Source organism: Durotheca rogersii (genome assembly GCF_024521655.1).
Source record: "Durotheca rogersii strain YMJ 92031201 chromosome Unknown GGS23scaffold_1, whole genome shotgun sequence".
Classification (NCBI taxonomy): Eukaryota; Fungi; Ascomycota; class Sordariomycetes; order Xylariales; family Xylariaceae; genus Durotheca; species Durotheca rogersii.
Genome location: NW_026251232.1, coordinates 517,336 through 528,431, shown reverse-complemented (window position 1 = coordinate 528,431; position 11,096 = coordinate 517,336). Strand labels below are relative to the sequence as shown.

Genomic DNA, 11,096 nt, shown 5'->3' with positions numbered 1-11,096 from the left:
ACCATGGAAGCCAGCCCAAGCCCTGCCGCGAAGGCCCGAACGTCGGCGACGAGAACCTGCTGAGCATCTTCCCGAGCATCTTGCTGGACGTCTCACCGTCGAGACATCCCCCTACCTTGCTAATTTCCGTCCCCCCTCTGCTCTCCCTACCCCTTATCTGCCGGCTGCTAGCAGGCTGGGCAGGTCGACAGAAACTTCGGCACCTTCTCGCCTCCTAATTCAGATCGGCACCCACCCGGCCGCCCGAGGAGGGGAAGAATCAAGAGCTACCTAGCTATCGAGACTGCTGGGCGAGGCTGCGACTCATCCCCGAGACACACAGATCTACGCCTACGCCTACACCTATACTTAACCTACCCACCCATCTACGCAGACAACAATGCCCGTCACCCGAGGGAAGGAGGCCGCGAACCCGCCGCCGTCGGCATCTGAGCCCGCGGCGGCGCCACCGGACTCGCGGATCAGCGCCGACGACAGCCGGCGGTACTGGTCGGGGGTCGACGCCGACGTCAACGGCATGCTGGGCGGGTTCCCGGGGGTGTCCCGGGTCGACCTCCGGGGCTCGCGCAGCTTCCTGGCCAAGCTCGGGCTCGGCCGCACCGGCGGCCGCAAGGCGGTGGCGAGGGCCCTCGAGGGCGGCGCTGGGTACGTGCCACAGCTGCTTTTATTCCCCCCCCCCTCTCCACCCCCTTCTCTTCTCCCCCTGACTCGACTCGACACGACATGGTACGGTCCGAGTTGAGATACTCGCGTCGTTCGAGGGCAGCAGGTTAGGTTCGCAGGTAGGCACACGCGTACGCGCCCGCGGGGTGGAGACAAGCGTCGCTCTATTTTCCTTTTTATTTTTTATTCCCCCCCTCCCCCCAAAAAAGAAAAAAACCGACGCACACGAGGCTGAACGCGGGGCGCGGGGGGTAGGATCGGGCGCGTGACGGAGGGGCTGCTGCTGGAGGTGGCGGAGACAGTCGACGTGGTGGAGCCGATCGCGAAGTTCACGACGGCGCTGGCGGGGCGGGCGGGGGTCGGGCGGGTGTACAACGTCGGGCTGGAGGAGTGGCGGCCGGGCGAGGCGGACGCGGCGCCGCCGCCGTACGACCTCGTCTGGAACCAGTGGTGCCTCGGCCACCTGACCGACCGCCAGCTCGCCGACTACCTGCGCCGCTGCGCCGCCGCGCTCGCCACCGCCCCCGACGGCACCCCCACCGGCCTCATCGTCGTCAAGGAGAACCTGAGCACCGCCGGCGAGGACCTCTTCGACGAGCTCGACAGCAGCGTCACGAGGTAACGTCCCCCAACCCCCAAAGATCTCGACGGCGAGGCCGGCTGAGCTGCCCCCCCCGTTAACGATGCGCAGGCAAGACGAGACGTTCAGGCGGGTTTTCGACAGCGCCGGGTTGCGCATAGTTAGGACCGAACTGCAGCACGGGTTCCCTGCTGAGCTTTACCCCGTGCGGATGTACGCGTTAAAGCCTAAAGTCACGGAATGAATGTCTTGGACCTCTTCTGGCCCGCAGATATCTTTTCTAGGCCTCTCTCATCGATAGTTGTATATAGTGTCTATGTATGTGAAGGTGTGACATGACCCTCGACGACGAAAGCTTTCCTCCTATCGCTCACTTACCCTTTCAAATCCTGCGCAGACCCATTGCCCTAGTTGTCCCCCCGCCCCCTGCTTCCTTCCCCGTGACTTGAGATAGCCTCCCTACAACGATCACCATTTCAAGCCTCCTCCTCCTCGACATCGGTTAGCTTGAATAAGAAGGGCTCGAGCCCCTGGACGCCGACGTCGACGCGGAACAGGGCGCCGCCGAGCTCGACCTCTTCAGCGGTGCCGTCCTCGCCGTCGGCCATGCTCGCGGACGTGATGTAGAGCTCGGTGCCGACGAACTGGGGGCAGGTGATGTTGCGGGTGGGGAGGCGGATCTCGCCGAGGAGCAGGCCGGCGGGGGAGATCTTGAGGACGCGGCCCTCGCCGTAGACGGCCTGCCAGAGGTTGCCGTCGACGTCGACGCGGAAGCCGTCGGGCTCGCCGGGGCCGTCGTGGCGGTAGAAGACGCGCTCGTTGGCGATGACGTCGTCGTCGCCGGCCCCGGCGGCGGCGGCGCCCGCGGCATAGTCGAAGGCGAAGATGACGCGCTCCGTCGAGTGCGTGAAGTACAGCGTCCGCTTGTCCGGGGACCACCCCACCGAGTTCGGGATCGTCACCGGGTGCCGCATCGACCGCGCCGTGCGCGTCCCGTCGAACAGGTAGACGGAGCCTGCGAAGGCGGGACACCACGTCAGAAGTGGGCAAAAAAAGAAAGAAAAAGAAAAAAAATGCACCGACAACGACGACGACCCCCCCCCCCCCCCCCAAAAAAAATCAAGAAAAGGCAAAAAGAGCAAAAAGAAGAAAAAGGAGAGGGGCAGAAAAAAACGACCAAAAAAACAAAAAGGTTAAATTTAGCTCTCGGTTATAAATAAACAATAAAACAATACGTCTTGTGATGATTAGTTGTGGTGTTATTGGTAGCAGCGTGTCATTTATTGCGTCGCGTCGAGCCATCCGATAATACGACGGACGGGGCGCCCATTCTCACACCCTCCGGGGGGGCGGGCCTCTCTCTCTCTCTGCTCACGCCCCCCGCCCTCGCGTGTGCCAACTTTTTTGGGAAGAGGGAGGGAGAGGGAGGTATTGGGGGGGGGGGGGGGGTAAATTTGTTTCTTGTCAGGTTTATTGTTTCTTCGGTTCCCCACGGCCTAGAACTCTCTCCGCCATGGAACATGGGCCGAGCGGTGGTGGCGGTGGTGGTGGGTATATGTGTGCATCGGCCGGGAGATATATGTATAATAGGTAGGCATATACATGTAGGTAGGCAGGCGGGCAGGGCAAGGCAGGGCAAGGCAGGGCAAGGCAAGGCAAGGCATGGGCTGACAAAAGAGAAGAAGGGAGGGAAAAAAAATCCTTATAGGGGATAGATAGAAGAGGAGAAGAGGAATACAAAGAAAGAGAGAAAAAAACCCCCGTCGCCCCCCTCCCCCCCCCTAAAAAGTACACACGGCTCCCCCTCCCGGGACGCTCGATCCCCGGACAGGCCCGGGCGGCCCGGCGCATTATGTACGTATGTGCGTGTGTATGCATGTATAGGCACGTACTACGTGTATATGTATATATGCCTGGGTAGGTAGGCAGCGGACGGGGGATACAAAAAGCCGGCAGACTAAGAAAGGTTGGCATGGCCGCTCGCGCGCGCGCAGACTATTGATTTTTTTTTCCTGGTCCCTCGCCCCCCCCTTCTGCTCTCCTCTCCCCCGGGGCCGCCGGTCTCCCTGTCCTGCCCTATACCAGGCGGGCTGTTAACCCAGGGACGCCGGGGGAGGGGGAGGGGGGAGGACGAGAGCTCGCGAGTCGGTAGGCAGGGCAGGGCAGGGTTGTCATCCTCTCCCGCGGGGCCAGCGAAGCGAGGGGCGACTCGCTTCGCTGATCGGGGCTCGCCTCGCTTTCCCGTCCCGGACGAGGTGGCGAGCGAGGACGAGGGCGAGGCGAGCGAGCGCAGACGAGATGACGGACGACAACACGTCGGGCCCGCGTGCTCGTCCGACCCTGGCCCTGGCTCTGGTCCCCTTCGTCTTCGACGACCACCGGGGGAGGTTGATTATACGAGGTCGGGTAAGGTTATGCATTACATAGGTGCGTAGACGTAGACAACGCACGGGTGCGCGCAGAACGAGATCTCCGAGGGTGAGGAGGAGGGGGTGGGTTGGAAGACGGAGGGAGGAGAAAAGGGGGAGGGGGTAGGTAGTGGGGCGGGGAGGGGGGGAGACGAAGAGGAGAGAGGAGAGAGGAGAGAGGGCGTCGAAGAGAAGAAACGCGCTAGAGGGAGAAGGGGGTAGAGATGGAGATGAGAGAGAGGCGCGCGCTCACCTTCAGGCCGCAGGTCGAGCCCGATGTCGGTCATGGTGCCGAGCCAGAAGCGGCCGTGGGGGTCGACGGCGCCGTCGTTGCTGCGCAGGCGCTCGTCGTCGTCTTCGGCGGCGCCGCGGAAGCGCGCGACGTAGCGGTACTCGCCGGTGCGGCGGTCGAGCGCGGCGATGCCGTACTTGGCGCCGATGACGAAGCGCTCGCGCGGGTCGACGCCCTCGATGTCGGCCGTCACCGTCACCGGGCAGTCGAGCTGGATCGTCTCCACGGTCGGCGACGGCGGCAGCCCCCCGCCGCCGCCGCCGGTCGCCGTCGCGGTGGCCGTCGTCGTCGTGGGCTCGTCCGCGTCGTACCCGCGCGGGTCCCCCAGCGGCCGCGACAGGTCCACGCTGTGCACCCGCTTCTTCTTGATGTCGACGAAGCGCAGCCGGTGCGTCGCCGCCTCGTAGTACGGCCCCTCGCCGAGCCCGCACCGCAGGTGCAGGAAGGGCTCCGTGACGTGCCACTGCTGGAACTCGGTCGTCGGTGAGGTGGACATGCTGTTTCTTGCCCCTTCTCTCTTTTTCTTTTTCCTTTCTTTTTTTTTTTCTCGCGGGGAGCAGAGAGGGGAAATGCGAACCAACAAAATAAAGCCTTGTCTACCCGTCCCCCTCTATTTTTATTTTTATTTTATTTTACTTTTTTATCTCAATTTCCCCCGTATTTCTTTTTTCCTTCTAGAAAGCCCCGCTCGGTTGGTGCAGATCGGGGGTTTCGCCGATGGAGATAGTTCCTCCTTGCTTACTTACCTCATTGCTTTTCGGCCTCGCTTCGTTTCCTTTTCCGTTTTCCCAAAAGGGGGGAAGAGAGTGAGAGAGTGTGCGTGGCATGTGTTAGTAAGTCTGGTTGTTGGCGGCGGCTTGGGCGGGCTGTTGGTGGAGCACCCGACGAGCGGCTGTGTGTCTCGGAATTTTTATTTCAATCGATCGATGGACGAACCTCCCTTGCTGGCGCCGAATCGGTAGCGACAGACGAGCGGCTGCGTGGACTCGGTTCGGATTGGCCCGCCCAATTGTAGCTGGTTTAGGTAATTCCTCAAAGGCGGCTTACAGCCACAGCGCCAGGTATAGAGACACACACACATACACACATACAGAGAGGGAGAGGGAGAGACATAGAGAGATACAGAGGTGATCGGCTCGTCTCCTAGATGCCACCCAACTCTCCCCCCCCCCCGGCGCTTACACGACCTTGCCCAATTCCCCGTGGTGATTTGCCCTGTGAAATTCACCTCCACGACCCTCGGGAGAAGCGACGGTGCGGTCACATACAATACTACTACGCAGATTCATCTATATGATTTGGAGTAACCATCGCATTGTCATTCCCGGTTTCGCGGAGTGCGGGCCTCATAGCCGCGAGGATGTGCACCAGACACCGTGCCGAGTTATTGCCCTGCCTCTCGATCCGAAGAGCCTGTATGTGTAGGGAGCTATCTCGGACGCCGGCAACCAGACTACGTCGCTGCCGAGCTCCCGCCACGGCAATTATTACTCTGCACCCCCTTCTCCTTTCCATCCCTTCCGTATCTATCGCTAGACGGGCGGGCGGGCGGTCGCTGCGCACAACGGTATGGTACACGTACTTACGAACCCGAAATCCGATGTCGACTTCGACACAACTAACTACGTGTTATCGTGACCCTTGTCGGCTCAAGCAGGACGCCCGAAATGAACTCAGGATGCGAGACACGTAGGGGAGAGGGCGGCACTAACTCAAGACAGCTCACCTATGCACACCGATGAACACCGTGTCATACAGCCAGGGTATCTGCATCACCCACAAGATAAACGTGGAAAGGGGTTGGTGGATTGAGACGTGTCACCTGAGTGTTGGATCTCGCGGGGGGGTCTGGCTGCATCCCTCTCTTATAACGCCGCAAAGAAGGTGTTTCCCCCCCCCTCCTCGAAAATTTCATAAATAAATGAAGAGGCCGGCAATATGAGAACGAGTCTCCATTCCTACCCAGATACGGTTATCCAGGAGGCGGGAAAGACCAAGGGAAGAGGAAGAGGGAAAAAAACCCCCGAGGAGCGAAGTGGGCATCCGGCGGGCGGGCGAACACATGGCCCAACCTGCCTCCCCACGCACGAAATCCTCTCGAGGGCGGTCCTGGTGAGGCAATTGGTCTAGACTGCGACCACGACGACGGATTAAGCCACGACCCAGCGTTACCGCCAGGACCGCAGAGCCTGCATTCGGGCGGTTCGTCCGAATTGGTGACCGCCTGTTGCGAATCGCGTGAATCCACGACAAGGTCGCGTGGAGGAAGCTACTTGGTTGCTGAGGCGGAGGGAAGGGGGACGGAGGAGAACCAGATCACGGGTACAGGCAAAAAGTAGGTAAGGTCGATATGCAGGTCTCGATAAACGTGTCGGTGTAGGCGTCGTCAAGGAGACCAGATTTCCCTTTGCGGCGCCTCTCAGTCCACTAATCTTCGTTTCCTCTCCTTTCTTTTTTTCCTGCTCTCTTTACGAGAAACTCGGGCGGCGGGTGCATCATGGGTGCATGCAGAATGCACCCCCATCGAGCGATTCCAGCGACAGATGGACATGCTACCCTCCCTCCCCTACTACCCTGCGTGCGTGCGTGCGTATATACTACCTACTTTTCATATCCATAACTTGGAGAGAGTGGAAGAGCATAGGGATAGAAGTAGGGACAGGAGGTAGTAGAGAGAAAGCCTCGAAAGGGGGGGGGGGGGGGGGGACCGAACCTGGGTGCGCCGTACTCGTAGGCGATGATGGATCGGGCCAAGAAGAATTAGTCAGTCCGGCTATGACGAGGAAGAGAGCCGAGGATTCGCGCCGTTCCGAAACTATCAGAAGCAGCCTCGAAATAGACGACGACCACATGATCATAGATTGATGCGGGTAAGTCTTCCAGAATCCAGTTCCACCCACCCTATTCTGAGGAGATCGGATAGAAGAGAGAAAAGGAAAAGAAAAAAAAAACAAAACAAGGGGAAGCGGGAAGGGTAAGACGAAATGGACACTGTCCGACGGCGGGCTGGAAGTGATACTGTGCGAATGACGCCTGAGGGCCGCTCCACCCGGCTCTGTGCGGCCCCTTGGCCGGCAGGGAATCTGGAAAATCCTGTCCGTTGGGCATGCATGTGTGTATGTATATACATGTGTAGGGGTGCACGTTGGCTGGTACTTGTGACTAGGCATGTACCTAGGGATGTAGGTATGTACCTGCTCATATGTGCGTGTTGTACCTACAGAGATCATAGATATAGACCGCGCAACCCCAGTCAGGTTTCAACCCATAAGGGCCATAAGGGGCGGCGGGTTGTGGGATCAAGTGCTCATAACTGGCTTAAGCTTTGCGTCTGAACAAGAATAGCCCCGGGGCTCGTTCGTCCAGGCCAGAGAGGCATAATCCTGGCCTGTATGTTCGGCAGCCATCATCCTCGACAATCTGCGTGTCACTAAATCGGCCTGGATGACGACGGCAATAAAAACCGTGATATAGACCTGTGACACATGTATGTAAGGCATGTATGTGTGTACTCCGTAGCACCACCAGGGCCGCCCAACTGTGGGGGGGGTTAGGAGAGAGAGGAAGAGAGAGCGCGCGCGTGTGTGCGAGTGAGCGAGCGAGGGAGGAAGACACAAGACACACGGATATATGTACACACATATACACACACGTACACGCGCATACCACCCGCACCCACACACACACAGCATGCCGGCCATGTGTCGGCAAGACATGAGGCGGCGGTGCCATCGCTAGAAAGGTGCAGCCAGCGTGCAACTAATTTTGCGTACGTAATGGTGGGTTTCTTCATCATCATCATCTTCTTCTTCTTCTTCTTCTTCCTTTCTTCTAGTCTCTGTATCGACACACATCTCTCGTAAAAAGGGAACCCGGGTTGCGTAGGCAGGTAGGATTGGTGGCTCACCGCCGATGCCAATGTCGCCTACACAAGCCATCATCTGGAGTTTTGTTCGGCCGGTCCAATTCGCACTTACTGGCTCCGCTCCCCGGCCTGCGAAGGGAAGGGTGGAATTCTGGATATGGGCGCATGTACGTGACAACTGACAGCTCCGTCCTTGTGTTGCATTGCGACGCCCTGAAAGCTGGGGCGGAGCCAGTCGCGAAGCCACTTTTACAGACGGATGCCGCGCTGTAATGGTCTGACCCCCCTGTTCCGCGGCCTGCACTTATTAGCTGCAGCTGTGCTTTGCATGCCGTACATGATACACTTTCCAGAATCTGAGAAATTCCCAGGGAAACACGCGAGAAAACAGCCCCCTCTCCCCAATTCAATCTCCAGATCCAGATACGGAGCACTCGGCAGAGAGGAGAAGGGGGGGGGGAGGAGGGTGTGTTCCAGTCCGGTCCAGATTGCTGGGTTAACTTTGGGACGACGACCCCCTTTTTCTGCTGTCTTGGTTGTTTTCCTTCACTCTTTCTTGCTGTCCCATGGATCGGGGGCGTGTTGCGCCAACGTATTCCTGAGTCTAGAGCTCTCGTTAGTGGGGGTATTGACGATAACCCCCGGCGACGTGTACTATAACTATCGACTACCTGCATAATTAATAATCCAAACTGAAAATCGACCGCCATCTTTTCACCCACACGCGTGGAGGAAAAAGTCCGCGAATGCCGCCGAACCGGCCTCGAGGTTTTCAGTTCCCGTACGTATGCACGATAATAACCGGCCCCGGGACTTCCCGGCCTGTCGTATATAGGATACGATGTATAGTATACCTGCTTGGGCTGAAGGAAAGGCGTCTGCCCGTCACGAGTTGGTCGAGAATCCATGACCATGAAACCTCATCTCGTCGCTGCCTCTCCAATACGTGGTGGTGTGCCGTTGTGGTCGCGTTGCCGACCACCCACCAGTAATTAAAAACGAGCCTGGGTTTGATTAGAGCCATGATGCTATCGATGTCGCCCTGAGCTGCCAGGCGGTAGTGGGTCGTTCAGGATCTGCGGACGAGATCAGGCATTGTACCGTACTATCGTAGGGTTAGTAACCGCTACTACCTTTCAAAAGTCTCGACCTCGAGAGGCGTGCCGTCGACGATAGGGTTGAAATGACGTGTGCGAACGCATGCCTTGCAGCAGCCCGATAGGTTGTAGGTTCTAAGATGAGACAAGCGAGACAAGATAGCCTCAACCCGCTTGGTGACGGAACCTGCAAATTGCTTCATTCCACGATGTCTCGGACCTTGTTCCTGCATTGAATGCGGAATGGACCAGCCGTCATGTGTATATGTATTCTCCGACGGCGTCGAGAAGGCGTGGGGAAAGGGGGTTCGACGCGTCCGTATTAAAAAAAAAAAGAGAAAAGAAAAGAAAAAAAAAGTAAATTAGGGCCAGGGAGAAGCCCATCCGAAATATGAGGTTGCGACGCTGTCTCTCCCGTGCCTCGTTTTGAGGCTTTATTTCCTTTCGACCCTAGCCCAATATTGACTACCTTGCACACGACCATCGTCGAGGACGTATGAGATTAGAATACGACGATGTGATTGATCAATCGTCAATTTGACTGCAAATGGGGAAATGCAACGTCTCGAGTCATTGCGGTGAACCACCAATGAACGCGTGACTGGACGCAGTCGTGATGGCCGCCCGCAGAGAGCCCCGTCTCTGGCGAATCCAGGCAGTCAGTCCATGTCGGGCGCATGGTCTCGCATGATGCCGCGGCTACTGGCGACAAGGCGACACCACGTTGCCACGAGGTTTCAAAACATTGCCTCATTTTGCAGCAGCGCTCAATCTCAATCCGGAATCGTAAGATACCGCCACCCAGGCCTAAGGCCAGACATGGTTTAACCTGTGGCTTTCTACCCAGGCTGCCGGGTTGGCCTGGTTGAAGGACGATCCCTGCGCCTACGTTGCGCTAGACGGAATGCTGTAATTTCGCGCGAGCGAGCTTTCATATCATGTACGTGCCCGGGTAGCGCGTTCTGCTGGCCGCAGAGAAGGCCGCAGGCGGCAGGGCCCAAGCCTAGGAGCATACCTGATGTAGGAGGCAGCTATATGTACCCGACGTAGGCACTCCTCGGCAAGGAGGTACCTGAGGCAGGTTGTATGAGCATGCAGGTGTGAGCGCATGTCGACCAGGACCAGATGGTGGCCTCATCACACGGCAGCAACATGAACCATGCCATGGCGATTGGGAACCAGCATGTTTTCGTACAGCATGGGCGACAGCTAACACGCACACACACATATATGTATGCACACACCTACATGGTACGTAGTATATGTGTATGTATGGCACCCAATGTAGGTAGCCAGGTATGCATGGCCACAGAATGCCGTGGCCCGCGAGCCCGAGTTCCGGAATACGCGCATGCAGCTGGAGCTGTGGTATGCGCGGACGCGGGCACCTCAGTGCATGGGTGCGTGCTCTCCCTTGTATTGGGTATGCCTCCCCCCCCCGTCCCTTTTTTTCTTGTCCGGTGAAGGCATTGCGGGCTGGCTGGCATCTTGATGCCAAGGAGGGGGACCCCTGAAGCAAACGCAGCCCAGGCTGAACGTGACGACAACGCTCTCTCCCTTGCCAGCTTACCGCAAGAAGACAGGCGGAGGAACACTAAACGCTCCCGGGCGATTACGGAGCGCGAGGTAGGTAGAATTTAGAATCCGGTAAGACACGGGCATCCTCGTGTCCGCGGCCGACTGCGACGCACCCAAATCCAGGCTTTGCGAGCGCTCCCCCCAGCAAACTTATCTGTATCGCGTAGCCGAGCACCGGGCGCACCTGCGAGAGGCGACACGGCCGTGTCCTCTAAACGTGCCAATGGAGAGACGAGTGATGCAGTGCGTGCTCATCTAGGAGGCTGAGGTGTGCCATGTCCTCGTACAGTATGCATGCACATACATATGTATGTATGTATAGAGATGTAAATCCGGTGGAGGCGATGGGACCACTGACGAAATGGCCCTGGGCGGCTAGGCTCTCAGATCAGCAGAAGCAGCCTCTGCGCATCGCAGGCCGGGCTGTTGATGCATCGTGCCCCGCAGGTGACGGTCTAACAAGCTACAGAAGCTGCCTGCGTCGCCGATCCTCCCTACACTCATTGGTCATGCTGACATGGCTGGCATGGCTGGCATGCTCGGTCGTTGCTAGTGAGACATGGCTCCGGTGGTTGGGCTGGAATCGAACCAGGCCACACACGTTGGTACCTGA

General features: G+C 58.3%; 3 protein-coding genes across 3 annotated transcripts; 2 read left to right on the top strand and 1 right to left on the bottom strand.

Moving 5' to 3' along the window:
* The first annotated feature begins 299 nt into the window (after nucleotides 1-299).
* GGS23DRAFT_6118 (alpha-N-methyltransferase NTM1) lies at nucleotides 300-1,655 on the top strand. Its single transcript, XM_051520439.1, has 3 exons — nucleotides 300-645; nucleotides 919-1,281; nucleotides 1,355-1,655. The coding sequence occupies exons 1-3, from the start codon at nucleotides 380-382 to the stop codon at nucleotides 1,485-1,487; spliced, it is 762 nt and encodes a 253-aa protein (XP_051376702.1). The 5' UTR covers nucleotides 300-379; the 3' UTR covers nucleotides 1,488-1,655.
* On the bottom strand, nucleotides 1,561-4,827 carry GGS23DRAFT_6113 (uncharacterized protein). The gene is made up of 2 exons (XM_051520394.1): nucleotides 3,905-4,827; nucleotides 1,561-2,258 (listed from the first exon to the last, which is right to left on the bottom strand). Exons 1-2 carry the CDS (start codon nucleotides 4,437-4,439, stop codon nucleotides 1,720-1,722), a joined length of 1,074 nt encoding a protein of 357 aa, XP_051376701.1. The 5' UTR covers nucleotides 4,440-4,827; the 3' UTR covers nucleotides 1,561-1,719.
* A 3,059-nt stretch (nucleotides 4,828-7,886) lies between these two features.
* GGS23DRAFT_543498 (uncharacterized protein) lies at nucleotides 7,887-9,219 on the top strand. The gene has a single exon (XM_051514850.1). The coding sequence runs from the start codon at nucleotides 8,068-8,070 to the stop codon at nucleotides 8,485-8,487; it is 420 nt and encodes a 139-aa protein (XP_051376700.1). The 5' UTR covers nucleotides 7,887-8,067; the 3' UTR covers nucleotides 8,488-9,219.
* The last annotated feature ends 1,877 nt before the right edge of the window (nucleotides 9,220-11,096 follow it).